Genomic DNA, 25041 nt, shown 5'->3' with positions numbered 1-25041 from the left:
TTCCACTGACTGTTGCCCCTTAGGGAGCTGAAGACACCGACGACGCGGCGCTTATGACGCCCAAACTCGCAGGCACTGAGGGAACTAATCAGCTGGTGCCAGACTTTTCCCGAGTTTTCGACAACCTAGAAGCTCCTAGAAGGAATGTAGCCCCCTCTCCTGGCGTACTCCACGATGGCCTACTGTCAACTTCTATTTCTTTAGCCCCTTATACGCAGCCTCATCTCGATGGAGTACACTTAAACTGAACCGCCTTGTACCAAGTCGATCACAAGGCGTCTATGCCTAAAGCCCCTGTCTTGAAGTCTACATGTGCCATCGTATAAATCTCTCTTGGACAGCTCTTGACGAAAGCGCTGGTGTAGGTGCGATGCTGGGCCCATCCCACGGCACCGACCTCGGCAGGGAGACACAGTGCCATATTTGCAACCTCGAAAACGGAGTAGGTGGGTTGATTCTTACACAAATCAAACGCTTTCTTGCAATGTAATACCTGCCCATTCTACGAGGGGACATGGCAGTACGGGGTTAGTTCCAGGTGGAGATTTTGTCTCACACCTCGAAGAGCACAGGAGAATATCACGTACAGGCTGATCCAGAACAGGCACATCGGCTGTTCTACCTTGTCTACATGACGATCGTCTATTGCTAGTTTTCTAGTGTTTGAATTCTCAATTTTTGCAGGTGATGTTGGTTAACCAGCTGGATTAGTGAAGGATGAGGGTGTCCGCCAGGTAACAGCAACAAGGTGAGCCATGATCCGTGGGTAGAATGTGGTGAACATGGTCCTACTTCCCGCAACAACACGCCATGGAAGGCTTCTCATTAGTACCCAGTGCATCTCACTACATAGCCTTGGGAACCAAATTTCCATTCAGGGCGTATTCCGGAACTTTTATGTCGTAGTCAGTATTGCTTGTCACCGATTCAGGAGGGGGGGGGGGTGGGGGTTGCATCCTTCTTTATGGGTTCCCGAAATCCGTGTAGTCTTGCGCGCGAAGCTCCTTACCTCAGGCCGACGAGCTGGGTGAAGGTGCGGCAGAAGCCGACGCCGAGCATGCAAGCGCCCTATAGGATCATGTAGACGAACACCGAAATGCCCATCTTGTGGCGCTGCAGCACGACGGTGCTCGGGAACTCGAATTATATGTATGTGATGCGGAAGATGGTCGTGGGCTACTGGCACTGTTCTACCCAGAGAGGAGGCTCAAGAAGCAAAGAAGTGAAAGGGAGTGATCTATATATGGCGATATAGAGGGAAATTTTACAACCAAGAAGCCCATTGCCTTCTCGCAGCCCAGATATAGCTTAGGGGGCCATCATAGTCTTGTCCACCATCCGTATACCGTGGCACACGCTGATCAACTACTGATGCCTTGTCTTCCTGTGTCGATATAATAAGGGCTATTGCTATTGTCATCGCTGTGCGGGAATAACATTTAATCAAATACTCAATTCACCACAGGGGTGGTTCGGATGCGTCGATGGCGTGCAAAATATGCTTTACGGGGAGATGGTCTTGTAACCACTTCAACCAAGCAAATTGCAAACAACTCCCCGCCTGCCCATTTTCCAACATAGTCATTGAGCTTGCCTGGGATTGATTAGGAAGCATCATCGTGCCATTGTTGGTAGCGTTCCCCTTGTCCCGGCTTATAAAGACTCCGCTGGTTCCAGGACCCAGGGGCTCCGATACGGCCTGTGAGCGAGCTAAACAGAGCACACCCCATCGACGAGGGCTTGGTCCGCCGCACAAATCACGATGCACGTCTTCCAAGCGCGACACTACTAAAGAGGGATCGTGTCCCGGTCTCACGCTTCTCGGGGAACGTGGGACCTTACCGTGCATTGAATCCAAAATGGCTCTCCGATAACACATGGACTGAGCGTTGGCGAAGTGAGCGGGCTCGGGTTCGCTCTCGATTGGATACTACGCTCTGGGGATATTGAGACGCCTCCGCGAAAGCCCGCCGAGTTCCAAGCTGGCGGTGAGTGCGGCGTTGGAGAGATCAGTAAAAGTGGTGATGGATGATGCTATGGAGATGGTGGGGCCCAGCGGGTGAACGTCTGGAGCGCCCATGACTACCTAAGGTATCCCACGAGGTAGAAAGAATTGCATGGCTGATGTCGTCTGTGTGTCTAATACTCTAACACCCTCAATATGTAGAACCGGGCCGAGTCGGGTTTCTATACACAGGATCTTCGTTGATGGTACTATGCTTGAAGCCCTAGTTTGCAATCTCGACATACCTTGAGGTGTTGGAAGATTTTGAATAGCGTGCTACCCATTTTTTCTTTCTCTTTTCCTTTTCCTCTTTACGAGGATACGAGTAGTGAGAGGTCTAGAACCCGCCAAAGCGCGATATCCCCGTCCATCTACGGCCAAACAAGCCCGTTGCCCATGTTACCTGCGATGCAATAACTGTTGGGTGTACACTACCAGTGGGGTCTATCCGTTGTGGATTTCCGACGCAACTCCACACCCGACCTGTTCGGAGGATGTTCCCTGCTCCCCAAAAAGCCGACGATCGTGATCGCGATGTGCAACAAGCTACCTATAGCATACAGCTTGGACAGCCAGCACAGCGCATTTGCACCATAGTGGGCTCCCCGTCTGCCCCTGCGTATCCTTCGGGACTAAGATGAACTCGCTTCGAGTAACAGGCCTGGTTGCTTGATGAGGTGAAGGAGGAGATTTCCGCTGTTTCTACAGAAAAACATACACCTGCTTTAAATGAAAGTATGGGTGCGAAAAGGGCGGTCATCGCCGGAAGCTGTTTCCGCCGCATATAGCTAAACTTCGTGGCGCCATGTGCTTCTTTCAATTGGGCCAGGCACCAAACCAAGTTTTCCTGGCATTGATATTCAGGAACACCAATGGGCCATAAGTCCCGGAGCTTGTCATCAAATAGTGCCGGGTGCTATGTAGGTTATCTGTTTAGTCCGTCCATGTAAGCTGGGAAGGTGCTAGTTGGTACATATATGTACCTAGCCATGATGGTGACCCGACTGGCAAGCTGTGAGAATCTGCATGCGCAAGTTACGATCCGTGACGTCACTATGGCGGGACCTCAGTTGTTCCCCCAAATTTGACATTTGACATGGGGCGCTGAAACTCGACTCCAGACTGCCCCGCGTGGAGCTCTGGAGGAGTTTGCGAGCACCAAGCCACCTATGTATCATTGGGAAGAGGGGGAGGAGGAGACCGTACACGAGAGAGTGGGAGAGTGGGACATATCAGTCAATGATAGCATTGGAAGTGTTTGGAGGAGGGCAAACTGCAACCACGTTGCCATTGCATGCCAGCTAGCTCCAGCCGTCGGACGATTATTTATTCTTCTTTTGCTACTGCCCCCCTTCGCTCACTTTTCTCACTAGCGCTCCTGGCTAGAAACCGTTCTCCGTCGTGCTCGCCTGTTGCTTCCCACTTGCTTGGCTGCATACGCACCTTGCTGTTGGACGGGATGGGGGGGGGGATCTCGTCAGATAGCTAGCTATATACATGCATGTGTACCTCAGGTAATCAGTCTAGCCTATTCCCAGACTTTACATAGAACGATTCCAATCCCGCCCTCTGCTCTCGGAGAGATCCCACAACGTCTTCCTGTAGCTCTCACTCTCCCCCTTCCTCCTTTCCCATCACTCTCCTCAAGTATCTTGCCCTCTGTTCAATGGGCAATCAGCTCTAACAAACTACGGCTTCTGCTCTAATTGAGCATACAACCTCGGGCCTAGTCTCTTTCATCTCGCCTATATCACTAGGTGGAATACCGCCAGCCTAGCAAGATCACGTATTCCGCACTTACCTGCACGGCCTGTGTTGCACCATTGATGGTCCACTAAGTCTACCTGGAGCAAGAGCTGGTGTAAAGAGCATATACCAGCCAATATGATCCCTCGGACCGTAACCTCGAATGAGGTCTACCTCCTGCCTCTCAAGGACAATGGCGCCCCCGATGTCCCCGGTGAATACATATACCTGGCCACACGATCCAGTGAGCCCATCACAGTGCGCTTTACCATTGAAGGAACCTCGTCGATATGCCGACAAGGAAGCCTGTGGGTCAACATACCGGAGCATGGCTCGGAGTTTCACAGGGATGCCTTCAGGGAATTCAAGTAGGTAGACTCTGGCCTCTGATGAGCTGCAGACTAGAGAAACTGACCTTTGCAGGCTTGTTCCCGATTTCAATCGAACCATCGAGATCTCCATCCCCATCCACGATGCCGGTGCATTTGCCTTCTACGTGACATATGCGGAACTGCCCGACTTGTCCGAGGATCTGGGGTTCCGACAAGTTGACCAAGACCGAGAAGAAGCAGACGCCTCTGTACTACATCGATGTCGCACCTCGACTGTCACTTGAGGGCAGGCCCTTGCCGCTACCCGCCCTCTCCATATTCTCCGTTATAAGCAAGTTCATGGGCAAATACCCCACGGACTGGGAGAGGCATCTTCGTGGAATCAGCACCAGGGGTTATAACATGATACATTTCACCCCGCTACAAGTGCGCGGGAAGTCCAACTCTCCGTACAGCCTCTACGATCAGCTTGACTGGGACCCCGACTGCTTCCCCAAATGGGGAGGAGGATGTGCAGAAGATGATCAGCAGCTTGGAGAAGAACCATTCGCTTCTAAGTCTGACAGATATCGTCCTCAACCACACTGCTCACAACAGCCAGTGGCTGATGGAGCATCCTGAGGCCGGCTACAATCTTACCACTGCGCCGTGGCTTGAGTCTGCTTATCTCCTTGATACGAAGCTCCTCGAGTTTGGTTCCAAATTGGAGGAGCTCGGATATCCAAAGGAATTTGCATCTGTGGATGACCTCGTAAAAGTCATGGAAGGCGTCAAGAAGCATGTCATTGCGGAAATTCGCCTCTGGGAATACTATGCGATAGATGTGGACCGTGACGTGGACGCCGCAATCGAGTCTTGGGCCGTTGGCCAGACCTCCGGCAATGTCGAAAACCTGAAGGAAGCGAGCTTGAAAGATCAAGCAGCGTACCTCATCCAGAACGGGTTGCTCGGTAACGACCGGCTTGGCGAGAGATTCAGGAGACGAGTCGACCCCAAATCGGCGGCGGCTATAGTCACTGTTCTATTTGGGAAGTATCGAGGTGAAGCGGATGAAGCAACCATTCGCTCCAGGTTGGCGGATATACTCGATGCCGTGAATGTGCCATTCTACGAGGAATACGACAAAGAACTGGCTGAAATACTTGACCAAGTGTTCAACCGTACCAAATATATGCGCATTGATGACCATGGACCCAAAGTGGGAGCAGTCACCGACGAGAACCCGCTCATCGAGACATATTTCACAAGATTGCCGCAGAACGACATCACGGCAAAGCACAACAAGAAAGACCTCGTTCTGGCCAACAACGGCTGGGTATGGGCCGGAAATGCCCTTGTGGACAACGCTGGCCCCCAGTCTCGTGTCTACCTTCGTCGTGAAGTGATCGTTTGGGGCGACTGTGTCAAGCTTCGCTATGGCAATGGGCCTCAAGACAGCCCTTGGCTCTGGGAATTCATGACAAAGTATGCCCGTATGATGGCGAAGTATTTCGCGGGTTTCCGCATTGACAACTGCCACTCCACGCCCATCCATGTCGCGGAACACATTCTTGACGAAGCACGCCGAGTCAGGCCTAATTTATACGTCGTGGCAGAGCTATTCACTGGCAGTGAGGAGATGGACTACCTGTTCGTCAAAAGATTAGGTATCAGCGCTCTGATTAGAGAAGCAATGCAATCTTGGAGCACTGGCGAGATGAGCAGGCTTGTTCACCGCCACGGTGGCCGTCCGATTGGAAGTTTCGAAGTGGATGAAATAACGAAGGGCGGCTCGCAGAATCCTGGCAGTCCACCCATGAGTCCAGATACAAGTGGTATGGACCCGACTCGAGAAGTTATCAGACGCATCAAGCCGTCCCCAGTTCAAGCCCTCTTCATGGACTGCACGCACGACAATGAGGTACCGGCTCAGAAGCGAGACGCCCGGGATACTCTACCCAACGCAGCCCTGGTCTGCATGTGCTCGAGCGCATCAGGCAGTGTGATGGGTTATGATGAGATATATCCGAAGCTGGTAGACCTAGTCAACGAGACACGGCAATACACATCGGAGTCATCAGACAAGGAAGTGAAGGTCGGAGGGGGCACTGGTGGTATTGCTGGAGTCAAGAAATTGCTGAACCAAATCCACACTCTGATGGGTATGGATGGTTACGATGAAACTCACATCCACCACGAGGATCAATATATCACGGTGCACAGAGTTCACCCTCAATTTCGAAAGGGCTACTTCCTCATTGCCCACACGGCATACCCCGGCTATGGCAATGGAAACGGAGCTTTCAACCCCGTTCACCTGGGTGGTACCAAGGCTCGACACCTTGGAAGCTGGATGCTGGAAGTTGATCAGAGCGACGAGGCCAAGAAGGCTGCCAATGACGACAAGAAGTACCTTCGTGGCCTTCCCAGTCGCGTCGTCGATGTCCCTGGAATCCGCATGGAAGTCAAGAGCGACGAGACCATCATTACTGTTCGCGACAAATTCCCCCCTGGTTCTATTGCCTTGTTCGAAACCTGGATCCCATCAGCTGAGCACTCTGCTGGTTTGGATACCTATGTCACTTCCGGAGGAACTACAGCCATGTCTGAGCTGGACGTGGTGGACCTGAACTTCTTACTCTACCGGTGCGACGCTGAAGAGCGCGATGGCAGTGATGGAAAAGATGGTGTCTACGAGATCCCCGGACACGGTAAGCTCGTATATGCGGGCTTGCAAGGATGGTGGAGCATACTCAAGGACGTCATCAAGGACAACAATCTCGCTCACCCTCTCTGCCAGAATCTACGCGACGGCCAATGGGTCTTGGACTACACAGTCGGGCGATTGGAGAGGGCCAGCCAAAAACCCCAGTTTGCAAGACTCGGAAAGCCAGCAGCATGGCTCAAGGAGCGTTTCGATGCGATCCGTGGCATCCCCAGCTTCCTGCTTCCGCGTTACTTCGGCCTTGTGATGCAAACAGCCTACAAGGCAGCTTGGGGACGATCCATGGAATTGATGAACGAGAACACACGAAACGGACAGTGGTTCTTGCAGAGCCTTGGTATGGTGAGCATCCAGCAGACAGGCTTGGTCAACTCTGGCTCGCTGTGGCCGTCCAAACTCGTCCCATCTCTCGCTGCCGGCCTACCACATTTCGCTGTTGAATGGGCTCGTTGCTGGGGACGTGATGTATTCATCTCCCTGCGAGGATTGTACTTGGGCACGGGGCGCTTTGAGGAAGCTGCTGAGCACATATTTGCATTTGCCAGTGTTTTGAAACACGGCATGATCCCAAACCTGCTGAGTAGCGGCAACCTTCCTCGCTACAACAGCAGGGACTCGATCTGGTTTTTCCTACAGTGCATTCAGGACTATGCTCGATTTTCACCCAACGGAATCGATTTCTTGAAGCGGAAGGTCAAGCGCCGATTCTGCCGTACGATGACACATGGTTCCCTTCAGACGATGCGCGCGCCTACTCACAGGAGAGCATCATTGAAGACGTCATCCAGGAGGCCATGCAGCGCCACGCAACCGGGATGAAGTTCCGCGAAGCCAACGCCGGGCCCAGCATCGACTCGCAGATGCGAGATGAGGGTTTCAACATTGAGATTAACGTCGACTGGTCCAACGGCATCATCTTTGGTGGCAACCAACACAACTGTGGTACGTGGATGGATAAAATGGGCGAGAGCGAGCGTGCCGGCTCTAAGGGCGTACCTGGCACGCCAAGAGATGGTGCCGCCATTGAGATCACCGGTCTTCTGTACAGCACCTTGAAGTGGCTCGCCAAGATCAACTCGGAGGGCAAGTTCAAGTACAGTGGTGTCAAGAAGTCCGACGGTGCTGAGATAACATATGCTGAATGGGCCGATCTGCTCAAGTCCAAATTTGAGTACAGTTATTATGTCCCCAAGGATGCTTCCGACGATAGCAACTATGCCGTCAACTCGAGCGTTGTGAACCGTCGGGGAATCTACAAGGATCTGTACCGCTCCGGCAAGGAGTACGAAGATTACCAACTGCGGCCTAACTTCGCCATTGCCATGACCGTTGCGCCAGAGCTGTTTGACCCGAACCACGCGATGAGCGCTCTCATCATGGCTGACAAGGCCCTCCGCGGCCCGACGGGAATGGCGACTCTAGACCCGGCGGATTTGAACTACCGCCCGTACTACATCAACAGCGAAGACAGCGACGACTTTGCCACTTCCAAGGGTCGGAATTACCACCAGGGCCCCGAGTGGCTCTGGCCCACGGGTTTCTTCCTCCGTGCTCTTCTCAAGTTTGACTTGATCCGTCGCAAGGACAGCAAAGAGGGCCGGGTCGAGGCTTTCCAGCAAGTCACCCGCCGCCTGCAGGGCTGCAAGGAGATGATCCAGACAAGCCCCTGGGCCGGTCTCCAAGAGCTGACTCAGAAGAACGGCGAGTACTGCGGCGACTCTAGTCCTACCCAGGCTTGGAGTGCCGGTTGTCTGATCGACCTCTATATGGATGCTGCTGAGTACACCGCTGCCGAGACTGCTTAAGAGGGAGGAGGTGAAAGGTCAATAGATGAGGAGAAGAAGAAGAAGAAGAAGAAGAAGAAGAAGAAGAAGAAAGTCCTGGTAAAGAAAAGTGAATTCTCCCGTACCTACTTAATGATATATATACTTATGCATTCAAAGCCCACCCACAACCCTGAGGATAGACAGCATTCCTCAGAATAGTGAATATTGAATTCTAGAAGCTATGCTAGCATCATTTGCAGTACTTGGGATCTGATCCGCGTGGATGTTTTTGATGACCTGATGTTGATATTCTCTGAGACGGACAGGACTTTCTACTTTGTTTCTCGAAATTGGCCATAGCCCCGACTTCGGTCCCTGCCTGCAAGGTTTCAAGTTAACAAATCCGTAATAACTTACTTTTCTTTGACAGCTCTCTGATGTTTCCACCATCGGTCATGGCAAATCGGCCAAATAGCTCCCCCGGGATTTCCGTAGCCACGGCTCGGATCGTACCACTATCTTGCCCGCATAAGAGTTTACGGCGGCATAGCGTCAACTATGTTTCGTTCCGTTTGTTCCGGCGGGGCCAAGCATCTCAGATAGGCAGGCTACACGTATCGGGCAGTACGACTGGAAGGCCTTGATTTTATATCCTATCGTGAACAGTGGTTTATACAAAATTAGTCTCGACTCGACCCGTGCTCCCAACCTGTCGGACCGTGACCTCATGAACGATGTCGACTTCGGTCCGTGATGAATTTGTATGCATGGAATGTGCTACCAACGCGTGGTCATTTGCTCCTAAGAGACAAGCCTGGCAGGGATAGCATCATACCCGAATTCATACAAGTGAAAGGTCCCCCAAACCAGCTGAACCACCCAGGAAAAAGGCACAGTCGTGCTCCTCCAAGCAAAAAAACCATTTTCCCATAGCCAAGACTCGAAACTCCCATATAAACAAGAAAAGGGCGAAAACCCAGAGTACACCACCTTGATTGAAGTCGAGTTGGGGCCACTACCATGTGCCCAATAAAAACGCCCGGTGCGTCGGCCTTGTGTGGTTTGATATAATGGAACACAGAGAGCTTTCGCGAAAATGGAAAGTCTCCAATCGACTTAGCAGGTCTGTGTCGCGGGTATAGCTGGTGAAGTCGTAATTCTACATAATGTACTTCTGGTAGACGGCAGAATCCGGGTTGATGGTGATGAGGTGTGCTTCGTTCCCGGACGAGGGTTATCGCTGAGACGTGGGCATCGGGAGAGCGCTCATTACGTCCGTTGAGTGACATTCCACTTCTTTCTCTCCTTCTTGGGCTTTTCACTGTAGCCTTGCGCGCCACTCGACATGAACATGCCGGGCTGGCCGCTGATGTGATTTGCCCCAGGTCCGGCAAGACCGCCGTGGCTGTCGACCGCGACGGAGCTTGGTAAGCCCTTGCCGAGTTCGTACATTCGATCCTTCTTGCGCAGGTACTTGCGCCGCCAGATACAAGCACCGGTCCAGATGCCCGCGATGCCCAACACCACAACCACGATAAATATGACCCATTGCCAATGTGTCGAAATCCTATCCAAGTTAGTGAATTGCAACATTGAGCAACTCTAGACGAAGGGAGATGTACCAACTGCCGCCCCCTCCTTGTTGGCTCGCCTTGCTACCAGAGGTCGAGCTTGAGCCACCTGCGGATGTCGTCTGGCTGCCTGCTTGTTTGCCCTGGCAGAACTGCGTAAACCAACTCTGGATACCGCTCAGACCGTTGGGATCAGCGTCACACACGCCTGTGCCACATACACCACTGGAGCCTTGGTAAAAAGGCTGGAGCTTCGCGTTTTGGCAGAAGCATTTGTCGTAGGTGTCTGCGTCGGCTTGAGGAGCAGCCGGCGGCACGCATGCACCGTTGGCATCATAGAGCGGGCCGCAAAGTGTTGCACATGATGGCAGAGATGCGAAAGGTACCACCGTGGTCGCCGGTTGGGCTGGATTTGCGGGCCGAGTTAGTTACCTGATGCCCACTTCCCAGACGACGATAGTGTTGCGGTTTTTAGACTCACCCATCTTAATTACGGACTCGAGACTATCGAGGAGTCGTCTCGAGGTAATGATATAATGATAATATGGTAAAGGATCGGCAAAATTAAAGAAAGATGGCGGATGAAGCGATTTGATAGAAGCGCTTTGGAGGGTTGGCGACCGCTGTCGGACAGACTGGGGAATTCGTGGGGCGTGATTGTCACAATACCGCCCGCAACAAAGGATTGGCCTATCCCGGCAACTTCTTATTTCGAGATGTAGTATTGTTCGTCGAACAGATAAAATGGCGAGAGAAGGGCCAGGGTCCAGAAGAGTGAGGGCCGATTTGATACCATCAATAAGCGATGCCGGGAAATGGATATTATGTCGCGTCGAGGTTGCAAAGAAGAAACTCGAATGGCTAGCCTGTAACCACAGGGGCTGGGAACGTGCGGATTACAAAGTAAGTAAGTACTTGTAGGCGGCTAGACTTCAAATGGGACGGGGTCGGTCCGCCGGGCGCTGTTTTTGAGTTGGCCAATAATGCGATGCGATAGGAGAAGGTTAACGAGCGTGGGTTGTTGGTTACAGTAGAAAGGATAAATTAAGTCGAAAGAAGAGGATGATGGCTCGATGGATGGGTTAGAATTCCGGGGCACCACAGGATTGTGGGTGGGAAATGGAAGAGTAAGAGTTGGAAGAGAGGTGCCGTAGTGCCGTGGGAGCCGTGGGATGGGTGAAGTTTCCCATGCAATGGCTCAGCTGGGCTTTGCTGGGCATTGCTGAGCCAAGCTGACTGATGACTCGGACAAGGGAGAGCCCTGTGTCTGTGGTGGCCAGCGAGAACCTGCCGGGATGGATGGCTGCAGCTTCGTCTCCTCTAGGCTGACTCGGCCTGGCTGGGCTCAGCAGAAGTTAGCACAGAAGCACCGCAGAGGTAGCATATCTTGCCCCTTTGGGCATAGCCCCGATTTGCGCCATCGGACACTTGTGGATATGGTTCAAGTCAAGGGCTCAGTTCTGGGCTCAGGGACCCTGTCAGTCTTCAATAAATCGATCTTTGGGGTCTGGTTAACATGGCATTTGCGTTGCGTGCGACTTGGCAACATCGTCTATCTGTCATTAGCTGGTGATGGTTGCGCCGAGTCAGCTTACATCAATGGTATGGTATGTATGATGATAACAAACCTACATATACATACATCAATTGTCCAATATCATGTACTGGTGAATAGCCGCCGGATCAAGAAGGTTCTTTCCTCCACCCATGCTTTTTATTGAAGCTAGACTGCTAGTAGTGGCATACCGAGTAAGGATGTAATCAAGGCCATGTCCGCTCTTCCCGGGCGGCTGTCAAGAGTCAAGATTCAACACCCACTGGACGAATCCAATTCAAGTCCGTTGCTGTTAGAGGTATGTAACTTCATCAACAGTTATTACTTGAATACATCAACACCTCAGCGAGACAGGAATGTGTACATTCATTATATTGATGTTGCTGTTATGTGAGAGTGCACTTGCCAAGGCCGAGTGAGTTCTGCACCATGTCGGGCCCGTCCCCTCCACTGTATCGATCTCTCAGCAGGTACGGATACGGATACCTACCTGACAGACAGTACCTAGGTACCTGCTGTCCACGTATGAACACTGGGCATGCACAAACCACCAGCCCAGCCAGGAAAGGAAAGCCAAAACAACATCAACGAATTGCAAGATTGATCCTCATTTCCAGTACGCGTGTCTTGGGGATTTGACGTCATGCAAAACACACCCGTCCTTTATGTAGGTAGTTTTCCCCCGGTGCGAGCAGTGCCGGTTGGCATCAATCTGATGTTGAAGATGAACTGAACGGTAGGCACGCCTGGCGATGGGCGTATCAGTCTCCCCTCTAAATCAATACGAGACTCTAGAGAGACAGACTCCAGAGTGGGCAGGGTTCATGCACGATGATTTTAAATGATGGATTATGGGCGGTGGCTCCGTGGAGACAGGCACGCCGACGCCCGCCCCAGACTTTTTCCCAATTCCACTCACCATTCCACCTGTCGCGTTCCTGAAATAACCTCAGCTCAGCACGCACCACGCACCAGCCATGGAGTCATTCTCGCATTCCATTTTTAGTGGCAGACCAGACCAACCTGGTACCGGCAGCTGCCCCACAAAAGCTCAACGGCTGGCGAGTAACTGTCAGCTCCCTGGAAGACCCTCCGCTCGAGGTCGTCAGTAAATGATTACGGAGCTATGCATTTACAAACATTGTCGGGCCTCTTGGGCATCTCTTATTTGATATATTCATTGACTCGAACCCGCATCCCAAGGTATTATTTCCATCTCGGTCTCGCCAGGGAAGCTTTAGGCTCGTTTCATATGGACTCTTGCGAATGGCGACCCAAGAATTGGGTGAAATACAAAGAAGATAGGCGAGAAGAAGCGAAAGGTGATGATGGGTGGAGCGTGTTTCTGCAGACAGGATCAACATGCTCTCGGTCCTCTCCATAGGATAGCACGAGGCTATTCCCAGGAGAGCTGGAAGTGTCTGTCGTGATCGGGATTGCTGCTTGCCATCGACAAAAGCATATTCTATCTGTCACCGATGTGCAACCGCGAGAAGTCTTGAATGACTGCCGCTGGTCTCGGGATTCAGCCTTGCCAACCTGTCGACGCTCCGGCCGCTAAGTTCTGATTTGGTGTGCCGTGAACGACGAGGTGAGAATCGTCATCGAGCAACCAAGCCGTGGCACTCTGTGTAGCTTGGGCTGTCTTACAGCGGCTGACTATGTCCCCTTCTCACCCCACGCTTGTGACAAGTTAACAGGCAGAAAGGTCATCTCTCAGCGCAAGAGAGTCTGTTCCACAGAATCTTCACTTTGTGAACCAATCAATCCTTGTTTTAATGCATGTTCAGACCTAGGCTTTGGGCAGTTGTCACGGTCTCTAGCCATGCTATGTCATCCAGACCATGGTGCCAACAACCTATCTCGTCGATCAGCTGAGTTGGTTGAACAAGTACTGAAGCACGCCAGGGGCTCATCGTTCCCGATATACGAGCATGCTTACGTACGATCATATTTCATGCAGGAACCGCTTGAGAGCGTGGCACCATCTTAGATCTGAGGTCAAAGGTTGGTTACGTCGCTCGAAGCCCCGGCTTCTTTGGTCGCGGACCTGCATTCTGAACGTTATTTATAGGAACCATGCCCCTCCGTAGAGGTGCCTCACTGATACCTACTTAGGTAGCACAAATCAGGGAATGACGAGATTATGCTTACCTGGCTGGCTTGCGCGCCAAAGCCGAAACTGATAAGCAGGTCTAGTTGTAAGCCGAGGTAGTAACCAAAATATGTTGGTTCTTAGGGGGGGACTCGTCAGCAAGCACCCAGCATCTCGTGGTTGACTAACCGTCGAAGATGCAGTGACACCTGGGTCCCACCCTTCAGAGCGGTTTGTCAAGGGTGACACAGCCCGCCGGTCTGGGAATTACTAGGAAATCAGAGACATACAGGCGGGTTATGAACCCCCAAACTTCGGGACTTTATTCTGTGGGCACCTTACGATAGCCGGCACTTCGGTATGCCTCGGTGGTGGCTTGATCTAGCTTGCGTGTGCTATCCGCTATCAACTTTCGACCAGCATTTCAGAATCTCATTGTGAAAATCAGACTGTCCACCGCGTCTTTTCTGATCCAGGGTGTGTATAGATAATTCTAAGCAACACCACGGAGTTTCTACCCCGACACGAAGTATCAAAGAGAGTGGTGCTGCAGTAGATAAGTTCTAGCCAGCTAGATAACAGAGAAACCTTGGGATAAAAGTACAACTTTTGCGAAACGCCCACATCCCGGGTACTTCAGAACATAATTCTTAAGCACGTGGGAGGAAACGCCGAAATCCATATCCAACCTGTGTTGCCAGAAAAACCAAGGCTTGGTCACGCCGTCAGCCCCCATGGCTAGACACCGCGTTGCCCCCCCCCCCCCCCCCCCCCCCCGTCGTGTCGTAAAGAACGTCGGGCCTCAAGAAGCCCGCCCTATTTCTTTCCGCCTGACTTGTGATCCTTCTTCTTGTGGGGCTTGGACGAGCCCTGAGTCGCAGCAAGGGAGGCAGGATGCTGGTAGGAGCCGTGGCCAGGGGTGTCCCATTGAGCGGCATTCACCCTATCGACAGCGTCCCAGGGCCCATCGGTGGATTGGTCGCATATCCAGGCCTCAGCGGCATGATGAGAGCCCGATTGAGGCTTTGGGTCTTTTTCTCGCCAATAACATTAGCAAGAGAAGCGTGCGGAACGTGATGTTACTGATAACACTTACCCTTGGACTTGGACTTCTTGCCTGAGGAGGTCTTGGTCGAGGAGTGGTTGGCCATCTTTACGAGGGTAGAGTCGTAAACGTGGTTTGGGATACACAGCGGCAGGTAACTTAACGTGTTAAATTTCGAAGGGTGATATGTATCGAAGCACTGGATGTGGAAGGATAACTCTCTGGGTTCTCGGTGATGTTGTTCGTGAGGATGCTGGAGTAATGACATCGTGGAAACTGCAGGGAGATCTCGACCTTTATATAGTTGACGACGGCTCGATAACGACGTGTACGTGGGATCAGCTCTTCCCCTTCCGTTCAGGAGCTTGCCGAGTCTCTCTCGGCCACCTCGTAAGTGGTACTCGACAATAACCCAATCCCATGATGATCCGACGGGGAACAGCCAATCCATTCCTATGAGGAGGGTACGTACCGCACCAGTAAGTGATCGAAAGAGGGGAGCTTCTTCCTTCTTCTCGGGTGCTGGTAAGCCACAATATTGCCAGATGCACCTGTGCAGAATGAGTCAACGGCGGTCAGAAGCTATACCAGAACAAGCCTCTCGACGTTCGTGGGAGTCCTGGCGCTCTCCTCGTCAGCCCTGAAGGCGCTGCATACAACGTGTTCGTTCGGTGTGACAAGACAGCCGTAAGAAAGCAGGAGAAGCACCCTTGAACCATGGCAGGGTATCACAGAAGAGTTTCTTCTATACGGACCGCTAGAAGGCTTCTAGTCGCACCGGCCAACAAACAAACAGGGGTCAGTCTTCATTAAGCTTGTGATGTGATACTTGGGACTCCCGTGCTGAACGATCATCCTCAACTCCAACCTGGGTCTCGTATACAACGCATCACGCTCTCCTTGTAGACATCATTCCCAGAGACACGAACTCGGCCGATGTATCGTATCGCCGATGACACCTGCGGCAACCGGTCGACGCAGATAGATTGCTGCCAGCAACGGGAAGGCAGGCAGGGGTCGAGGATCTGCATGCGGCTTGCTGCTACATAATCAACTCGTTGACTTGCATATGCTGCGACTCATCACATTTTCACCACGCACGGCAGCCCGGCTGTAGGATCCGGAGTGATCCTAGCGTGCATGGTGCATGGCGACAGAGGGCGGAAATGGGGGGAGCGATGTATGTATTGTATCTTTCATGCACATACGAACACGCCTGAGTCTAAGTCCTAGCTGCTCATAGTCTACCGGGTGGCTGCATCACCCAGCGAACCCAGCCAGTCGATTAAAAATAAATAAGAGACTGGGCTCTTTTTTGCAGCAAAGCTGCGTAAGGCCTTAGCCGGACACACATCCCACGGAAGCTTTTCCCCAAGAGGGAGAATATTCCACGAAGGCGTCTCACCGGGGTCTTGTTTCCGGTCTGTCAGATATGACGGGCCTAACCGATCGACGTTCGCTTGTTCCTCTGCAGTTGGTGGCACAAGACACTCACTGATTGGGCCGCAAAGCCAGCCACTACTGCACGCCGTTTCCCTCCCACCGGTATCGTCCGCCCCGCTGAAGGAATCACTGTTTTTTGCCTTTATCCGACGACATCACATCGTTCCCTCGCTCCGTGGGGGATGCACCCGAACGCAAGGGAGGAAAAGAAAAAGAGGAAAGATAAAAAGAAAAGTAACAATCGCTCATCGAACGGAGGGGGTTCGTCATACCGCAGAAGCAAACACATAGGAAATGCTCACGCCTCCTGCATTGCAGACATCGGTCCCGTTCGCGTGACTAGGTACTTCCGTTCAAGACATTGTGTAATCAGAAAAGGGGTTATCGGCGAAGACGGACAATTCGGACGATTGATAGGCACGCCACGCACACATGACAAGAAGCGAAGTACAAATGCCCGAGACAAAGAGAGTCTGCTGCTCGTAGCTTCAGACATTTTAGTCGACTCAGTCTTCACCCACTCCTTGCGCTGGATGAGGCTTGTTGGGTGGCGGCAGAGTCAGGCCACGGGAGATGTCAAGAACGAACCAGACGGGCATGGACAACTCGATCCGAGTGCTACTGTATGGAAATGCAATAGCATATTCGTGCTTCATAGTGCGGTGTTCAGCCAGCCCGGAGCGACTTCTCTCTCCCACGTTCAACCCCGTTCCATCCCTGCCTCGCTGACTGAGATATACAAAGCCTCAAGTCTCATAAACGGCTGGAACACCCCCAAAGCAACGCCATGAGAAGCTGAATAAGCCGGATAGGAGCATTTCAGCTAGACAACCGTTACGAGTCCCACGTGGCCTCGTCTACTTTCTCCGGTCGGGATCAATAGCAAAGTGATGAATCCAAGGTAGAGCGCGAGGATCGGGCCATGTCGGCCGCCACCATCTCTAGCTTGGAATCATGTCGATTCTTTGGAAGATTCGGGTTTCGATCCAGATAATGACATGCAAGCGAGCCCAGCCAATATATGGTCAGCAGACATTGTGGGCGAATAGGGGTTCCCAGCGCCTTCGCCTCCGTGACACGTCCAAGCCGAGAGAAATCGGCTAAACTTTCTATTCGCGACTCGGTTGGAGCACTTTATCAGGAATCAGAAAGAAAGAAGTGTCATGGGCCTGGAACATAATCACTATCATGACTGGCGGCGCCACGTTACCCGAGCTGCCTCGGCGGGAAAGAGACACCGGCTTGTACAGAGCCCGACACTATGGACAGAAGTTGGACACAGACAATGACACTGTCAAGTGCAGCCGAGAGATGATCGCCTAATGACAAGTACGACGTCGTCGAAACGTTCAGCGCCGGACAATTCCGAACATTTACTTCGACTTGTACCTGGAACCGATCTTTCAGCTGGGCCGGCCCTTGGTAAGGCCTCAAGTTCTAACGTTATTGACCAGGAGGCGTTGCAGTCATGCACAGACAGCCTGAAAAGGACTCGGGCATGGCCTGATATGCATTCATATGAGGCCGTTTCTTCAAGCCAAAAAAAAGCAAAATAAGCGCAGAAGGAGAATCATGTTTCCATTGGCTGCTGCTGTTCCCTGTTCCCTCAGAGGCTGCCACGAGGTTACACCGTTGTAAATCAAAGCCTGTGCTGTTATTGTGTACATATTCAGGGACCGGAACCACAGCGTGCCAGATCGTTTCGCGACACTGTTATGCATAGGTATATGCAAGTAGGCAATTGACTGGTCTTGATATTGGGAAACAATATCCATCGTGTGTTGGGGGCTCGCCAATACAAGAAGTTAGAGCAACGAAACAATGCAGGATTCCGCACGAACCATTCCTCTACAGGAGCCAAATTGAGTTATATACCTACGTACACATACTACTCACTCTAAAGTAGGCCTGGTAAGACCCTTGTGGCTATACACCGACCTGACAAGCAGACTTCAGCGGTTGGGTGTTTCCACGGAACCCAATTACATACTTTATTTCAGTAGTTACCATAGACATAAAGTAGCATCAATAGGAGATTAGAAAATGATTAAAGTCAGAACCCCCCCCTGAACTTCATTGGCCAGAACTGCTTAAGCAACTTACGAGTGTAAAGTGAACAAAAACAGCAACATGCGTCGCATCAAGATCGAGAAGAGACCCAACGCGACTCGCCTCGTGCAGAGCCAGGGCCTGGTCTATAGCTATGAGCCATCGCCGCCGTCGTCCGTCATGGCCCCGGCCAGCAAAAGTTTCTCTTCCCTCATCGGAAGGAGAGGACCCCTACTGGCCAGACAACAGGTACTACTCCTTCACGACCGAGGAGATCGCTGCTCGAGGCCGCGGGCCAGGACGTCTTCGCCATGTGCTGCGAGGCGGCCGACTACCTCGTGGCGCACCCCAGCTCATTACGGAAAAGATGGCGATCTCCGCGTTCTGCCTAAAACAGATCGCCGCATCGTGGGCGCGCGAGCCGGCGTGGGGCAGCGTGTACGGGCGGTTCGACGTGCGCTTGGGGGGCTGGACTACCCCGACCCCCGCCTGAGGGTCCCCAAGTTCTACGAGTTCAACGCCGACACGCCGACGTCGCTGGTCGAGGCCGCCACCATCCAGTGGCAGTGGCTGGAGCAGACCGGCCACGGCCGCGACCAGTTCAACGCGCTGACGGAGCGGCTCGTCCCGGCTTGGCGGCGCAACCTGGCGCTGATCGAGCAGGGGGCCCTGGGCGGTTGCCGCCCGGCCGTCGTGCACTTTGCCGCGAGCCGCGGCGAGCCCTCGGGGAGAGGGCGCCATGAACACCACGCTGTTGATGGCGACGTGCGAGAAGGCTGGTTGGCGTGCTGAGCCCATCTTCATGGACCAGATCGGACAATCCAAGCACGACGGCCGGTTCTACGACCACAAGAGCCGCCATCTCGACGTCGTCTTCAAGCTGTACCCGTGGGAGTGGATGGTGGAGCAGCCGTTCGGCGAGGCCTGCTTCCGCGACATGGAGCGCGGCGAGGACGTGCTGCTGTCGTCAGGGGGCGGCCAATACACGGGAGGGACCGTGTGGATCGAGGCGCCGTACAAGATGGTCTGGAGCAACAAGGGGCTCTTCGCGGTGCTCTGGCAGCTGTTCCGGGACGACCCGCGGTCCAAGTGGCTGCTGACCACGTACTTCGAGGCGGAAGCGCCGGCGTCGCTCACGAGGTACGCGCGGAAGCCGCTGCTCGCACGCGAGGGCGCCGACGTCACCCTGCACTTCGACGGGCAGGTCCTCGACGACACGCAGACGGGACAGTACGGGAAGGAGGGCTACGTGCTGCAGGAGCTGGCGGTTCTGCCTGCATTCCGAGACGACCGACAGGCGGGGCTGCAGAAAGAGAAGGAGAAGGAGAAGGGGAAGGATGAACAAGATGTGGATGTACCTACTACTTACTACCCTGTGCTTGGGCTATGGTTCGTGGACGGCGAGCCGGCGGGCATGGGCATCCGCGAGGATACGAGGAAGATCACGGCGAATGGGTCGTGGTTCATCCGGCATTCGATCAGCGATGGGGAGGTGACGTACGAGCGCAAGCCCGTTCCCGACGCGGCTGAGATCCAGGCGCTTCTGACACTTGAGAACTACCAAGATCTCACAAGCAACTCCAATGGGGTTCTCGACTACATCGAGGGAATTACTCGTGAATAGGGGTATTGGTGTAGTTAGAGACAACAGCTGATATCACAATTATCCAACATTGATTCTGGCCCCAAACATGTTGATTGCTTCATATGAGGTGTTCAAATTCAAATTCGAATACCGATATCAAAGTTATAGAAATATTTATATATAAACGTGGAAATATACAATATAAGTCTAATAATATATGAATAATATTCTGAATCATGTTTGTAACGTTATGGTATAGCGCAAGAATGAAATGCCATTTCCATTTGGATTTCCAGCCCACTGAAACTCCCTTATCACAGAGACCTCTCGACGTATGTGGACACACATGCATACCTCCCGGTGAACAGTGATCCTGCATGAGGAGTACCTTATCAGAAAGCCGTGTGTAGTGGCCCAGGAACAATGCTGGTCGAAAGCGGTACCGACTCTCGTGATACATGTGAGGGTTTAGCCGCGGAGAAAGCCAAACGGACGGGGACGACTCGCACCACTGCTTGTCTTAGGATAGTGCCCCCCAAATAGGAAAGGGGGTGGCAAGACAATGACACCGCCTGGACCGCTGTAGCCATCTCCGCCTCCTTCGCTTCCACGCTTGTCGTGCCGCCACCCGAAGCCGCCGTAGACGATGCCGGACTCGTTTTCCCACAAGTCATCGGCCTCCGACTCGTTCTCCAACAGGTCATCTTCCTCCGGCTGGTTCTCCAACAAGTCATCGTCCTCTGATTCGGCCGTCTCCGGCTCGACATCCGCCCTTGGCCAACCTCGGGAGACTGGCCATGAGGTCGAGAGCCTTGATCCACTAGAGTACGAGGGGAGGGATCATTGTGAGGTGGGGATGAGATGCTCTTGGCTTCAAGTGAAGAGAGAGGCACCACTTCCCTGGGGGTAGATGTGTTGGCGGCTGTGGTGTTGTCGTTGTTGTTGCCGATGGCCTCTACTCCGCCATCAGGTGCAGCCGTACCTGCATGGACGGTAGTTGATGCAGCGACGAAGGCGGCGGCTGCAAACCGAAGGATCGGAAAGCTCATTTGCCTGCGCTTCATGTTGGAAGAATGTGGCTGGAATATGTCTCTAGTAACTGTTTGATCGTGACGGTTACAAAGGGTGGTGATGGTCTCGTAGCCATGGATTATAGCGTGACGACAAAGTAGAAGAAGCTTGATTTGAAGCTATTATTCGCCGGAAAGAAAATTATTCTAAAGGCCTTCTAGAATGTCGAAGAGCGGCGACTTATGTAGCCTTGAATTCAGCCAGATGGGCTAGAAGGCTTCGAGAAGGACTCGGGAGTAACCGCGGTCTCTGCATCATGTGTCCAGCCAAACGCACAACCTTGAGGGCCTTTGAGGCGATTTGGTCTACAAGTTGCGAGGGACCATGGAAGTCTAATTTCGAAGATGCCATCAATTAAACCTCTGCAGATGCGTTGGCACCGACAACCTGTTTGCCGTGCTTCCCGGTCGCCGTCCTATCTCCCTCGTTTCTTATCTCCAGACATCATGGCAGCGGGATCGCCCGATGGTAGAAGATTGGCGTCAAACTAGAGACGGCGAAGGATATCACGGCTCTACAGTAAAGTCCTAGGTTAGATGGCCATACCTCTGATGTCATTGGAATAGGTTAAACCCAAGGAAAGAAAGATTATCTTATCAGATCCGGTTTCAAGGGTCCCCACACGGTTCCGGCATCGGCATTGCTTCGGCCCCGACACAACCTGCTACCCGATATGACCGCCATGGCTCAACTGGCAATACCACCTTGTTAGCAGAATCTTCTTTTCTCGTCTCACTATCGTTCGCTGAGTTTGCTCTGCATTTGCGTTAAAGAAGTCTCGGCTGTGGGCCTCCAAAGAAGACCCCAATACTGCAAGACACAGCCATGGCTACGAACAAAACTCTGCGCATCGGAATAGACGTGGGCGGCACCAACACAGATGGCGTGATCCTAGATCCGACGCGCGCCTCGGACCCGGATAAGGGCATCCTCGCGTCGCACAAGGCGCCCACGACCACCAACCCGAGCCGCGGCATCGCCGACGCCCTCGCCGCCCTGTTCGAGCGGGCGCAACCGCCGGTCCAGCCCGGGCAGGTTGCCAGCGTGACCATCGGGACGACGCACTTCGTGAACGCCGTCGTGGAGCGCGACCCGGCGCGCCTGTCCAAAGTCGCCGTGCTCCGGCTCTGCGGGCCCTTCGCCAAGCACGCCACCCCTGCATCGACTGGCCCGCGGACATGCGCGACCTCGTGTTGGGCTACCACGCGCGACTGCAGGGCGGCCTCGAGGTCGATGGCCACCTGATCGCGGACCTCGACCCCGCCGAGGTCCGCGCCCAGTGCGCTGTTATCCGCGAGAAGGGGGATCCGCAGCGTCGTCGTCGTCGGCATCTTCAGCCCCATCGACACCGGCGAGCGGCAGGAGGAGCGAGCGGCGGAGATTGTGCAAGCGGAGATTCCTGGTTGCGATGTGGTGCTGTCTAAGCAGGTGGCAAATTTGGGGTTTATTGAGCGTGAGAACGCGGCTATTCTGAATGCGTCAATCCTATCTTTCGGTATGTTTCATTTGTTTTTCCTAAAGAATACCTAGGCCGTCGGGTTTCATGTGGATGGTGGGAGGCTTCCGGAACGAATGTGATGTGCTAACTGCGGATATAGCAAGAAGAACTATTAGATCCTTCCAAGGACCGGTCAGGGCGTTAGGGCTCAAGTGTCCGGTCTTCATCACTCAGAACGATGGCACTATCTTATCCGGGGAAATGGCAGCGAAGCTCCCTATCCGGACTTTCTCCAGTGGGCCGACAAACAGTATGAGAGGTGCAGCTTTCTTGGTTCAGGGGGAACTGAGTGAGAACATCATGGTGGTGGATATTGGCGGTACAACTACAGACGTTGGCTTACTACTAGCGAACGGCTTTCCGCGCCAACAGGCAGCTTACAGTGACTTGGCCGGGGTCCGGATGAACTTCTCTTGCCCAGACATCAAGAGCATCGGCCTCGGCGGTGGGTCTATCGTTCGACATAAAGATAATATGACCGTAGGACCCGACAGTGCTGGCTACAAGCTAACTGAAGAAGCACTCATATTTGGTGGTACAGTACTTACAGCCACCGACTGTACAGCAGTAGCCGATCCCAGTCTTCAACTAGGGCAAATGGGCTTAGTGGAAGGGGTTCTGGCCGAGAAGCAACTTTCGCAGTTCAAAGCGATTGTAGCACACAAGCTCGAGAAGATCATTGACACAATGAAGACATCACCCGATGACTTGCCGGTGCTGTTGGTGGGTGGTGGTGCCATCATTGCATCAGACCAATTAAAAGGGGCGAGCCGGGTATTGAAGCCCAAGTATGCCGAAGTCGCCAACGCGGTTGGGGCCGCCATGGCCAGGGTCAGCGCTGTGATCGACACGGTCAAGTCTACCGAGTCCAAGACTACGCAACAGCTACTCGATGAAATTTGCAACGATGCCATTGAGAGAACTGTGGACGCCGGGGCGCTGCGGTCGACGGTCAAAGTCGTGGAAAAGGAGAGCTTCCCGCTTCAGGTACGTTCATCGTAATCACAAAGCCTTTCCGAATTCCACACTAACATAAAGAAGTACATCGAGAATAAGACGCGCTTCATAGTCCGAGCTGCCGGTGACTGCGATTTCTCACGAGCTGATCTTAGCAGTACCCAACCGGAGGAGGAAGAGAACGGCGGGGAGACCAATAATAACATGGAGGAGTACGAGAAGTCGGCCAAACCAACCAGCAGTGGGACGGCGGAGAAAAAGGAGATTGACATTTCCACGTACCGACCGCACGTGCGGAACCGCGTCTGGTACGTTAGCGAGACCGACGTCGAGTGGATAGCGATCGGCTGCTACATCCTGGGCACCGGCGGCGGCGGCAGCCCCTACGCCCACATGGTGCGGCTGCGCCAGATGATCCGCGACGGCGCCGTGGTCCGCGTCGTCAGCCCCGACGATCTGCCCGACGACGCGCAGGTCGGGTGCGGCGGCGGCGCGGGCTCGCCGACGGTGGGCATCGAGAAGCTCGAGGGCGACGCCATGCTGCAGGCGCAGGAGGCGCTCTACAAGGTCTGCGGCCCCGACAAGCGCGCCACGCACATGATCTCAGTCGAGATCGGCGGCGGCAACGGCCTGCAGAGCATGATCTTGGGCGCGAGCGGCCCCGGCGGCATGGACCTGCCGGCCGTCGACGGCGACTGGATGGGCCGCGCGCTGCCGACCAAGTGGCAGACGACGCCCGTCGTCTTCAACGAGCGCCAGCCCATCTGGTCGCCCATCGCGGTGACGGACGGCAACGGCAACACCCTCATGATGCCCGAGGCCAAGTCGGACCTGCACGTCGAGCGCATCATCCGCGCAGCGCTGAGCCAGATGGGCTCCGCCATCGCCATGGCCGACCCGCCCGTCACCGGCGCCGAGTGCCGGCGCTGGGCCGTCGAGCACACCCTCAGCCAGTCCTGGCGGATCGGCCGGGCCGTCGGCCAAGGCGCGCGCTCGCAGCCGCGTCGACAGTGTCGTCGAGACCATCCTCGAGGAGTGCCGGCGGGCCCGGGGCCGGCCGGGTACTGTTCAAGGGCAAGATCGTCGGTGTCGAGCGCTCGCTGCGGATGGGCCACGTCTACGGGGAGTGCATCATCGAGGGCGCGGACGTCGCCGAAGAGGCCGAACACGGCGGCGGCGGTGCTGCCGCTGCGGGCGCGGCGCTTTCTGCGGGAAGCCCTCAGTTTGAAGGCCTGGTCAAGATCCCCTTTAAGAACGAGAACATCGCGGCTATCAGGTTCACGAGATCCAAAGCCGGGACCAAAACCACGGATGTGGGAGGTGAGGTTCTCGGGGTCGCGCCGGATCTCATCACCGTCATTGATGCGCAAAATGGCGAGGCCATCGGGACACCTGAGTATAGGTACGGTCTCCTCGTGATCGTACTGGGAATCACGGCGAGTGAGAGGTGGACGACGGAACGAGGCATCGAAATTGGAGGTCCTAAGGGATTCGGGATGGACCATCTGACGTACAAGCCTCTTGGAAAGTTCGTCAAGCCAAAGAGTGTAATTGACGAATTCGATATGCAAGAGTAAGGCTGTACGGCTTGAATGAATAATTATAGATAATATTGCAGT

The 25041-nt window shown here is 53.8% G+C and overlaps 6 protein-coding genes across 6 annotated transcripts; 3 read left to right on the top strand and 3 right to left on the bottom strand.

Annotated features, from left to right (window-relative positions):
* Window positions 1-3889: 3889 nt before the first annotated feature.
* On the top strand, window positions 3890-8592 carry PG994_011183 (glycogen debranching enzyme; the record flags this gene model as incomplete). The annotated part of the gene is made up of 5 exons (XM_066862592.1): window positions 3890-4119; window positions 4175-4247; window positions 4300-4532; window positions 4642-7499; window positions 7526-8592. The coding sequence occupies 5 exons, from the start codon at window positions 3890-3892 to the stop codon at window positions 8590-8592; spliced, it is 4461 nt and encodes a 1486-aa protein (XP_066711702.1).
* Window positions 8593-9822: 1230 nt separating this feature from the next.
* PG994_011182 (uncharacterized protein) lies at window positions 9823-10609 on the bottom strand (the record flags this gene model as incomplete). The annotated part of the gene is made up of 3 exons (XM_066862591.1): window positions 9823-10120; window positions 10176-10530; window positions 10606-10609. 3 exons carry the CDS (start codon window positions 10607-10609, stop codon window positions 9823-9825), a joined length of 657 nt encoding a protein of 218 aa, XP_066711701.1.
* A 3981-nt stretch (window positions 10610-14590) lies between these two features.
* PG994_011181 (uncharacterized protein) lies at window positions 14591-14925 on the bottom strand (the record flags this gene model as incomplete). The annotated part of the gene is made up of 2 exons (XM_066862590.1): window positions 14591-14811; window positions 14871-14925. The coding sequence occupies 2 exons, from the start codon at window positions 14923-14925 to the stop codon at window positions 14591-14593; spliced, it is 276 nt and encodes a 91-aa protein (XP_066711700.1).
* Window positions 14926-18392: 3467 nt separating this feature from the next.
* On the top strand, window positions 18393-19935 carry PG994_011180 (glutathionylspermidine synthase; the record flags this gene model as incomplete). Its single annotated transcript, XM_066862589.1, has 5 exons — window positions 18393-18510; window positions 18561-18649; window positions 18709-18765; window positions 18816-19076; window positions 19105-19935. The coding sequence occupies 5 exons, from the start codon at window positions 18393-18395 to the stop codon at window positions 19933-19935; spliced, it is 1356 nt and encodes a 451-aa protein (XP_066711699.1).
* Window positions 19936-20364: 429 nt separating this feature from the next.
* Window positions 20365-20960, bottom strand: PG994_011179 (uncharacterized protein; the record flags this gene model as incomplete). The annotated part of the gene is made up of 2 exons (XM_066862588.1): window positions 20365-20655; window positions 20718-20960. The coding sequence occupies 2 exons, from the start codon at window positions 20958-20960 to the stop codon at window positions 20365-20367; spliced, it is 534 nt and encodes a 177-aa protein (XP_066711698.1).
* An 832-nt stretch (window positions 20961-21792) lies between these two features.
* On the top strand, window positions 21793-24999 carry PG994_011178 (uncharacterized protein; the record flags this gene model as incomplete). Its single annotated transcript, XM_066862587.1, has 5 exons — window positions 21793-22196; window positions 22236-22462; window positions 22566-23452; window positions 23507-24432; window positions 24456-24999. 5 exons carry the CDS (start codon window positions 21793-21795, stop codon window positions 24997-24999), a joined length of 2988 nt encoding a protein of 995 aa, XP_066711697.1.
* Window positions 25000-25041: the final 42 nt, after the last annotated feature.

This window comes from Apiospora phragmitis (genome assembly GCF_038363925.1).
Source record: "Apiospora phragmitis strain CBS 135458 chromosome Unknown utg000010l:1.0-9815664.0:1.0-9183399.0, whole genome shotgun sequence".
In the NCBI taxonomy this organism is placed as follows: domain Eukaryota; kingdom Fungi; phylum Ascomycota; class Sordariomycetes; order Amphisphaeriales; family Apiosporaceae; genus Apiospora; species Apiospora phragmitis.
The sequence above is the reverse complement of the archived record's forward strand: the minus strand, read 5'-3'. Positions and strand labels throughout refer to the sequence as shown.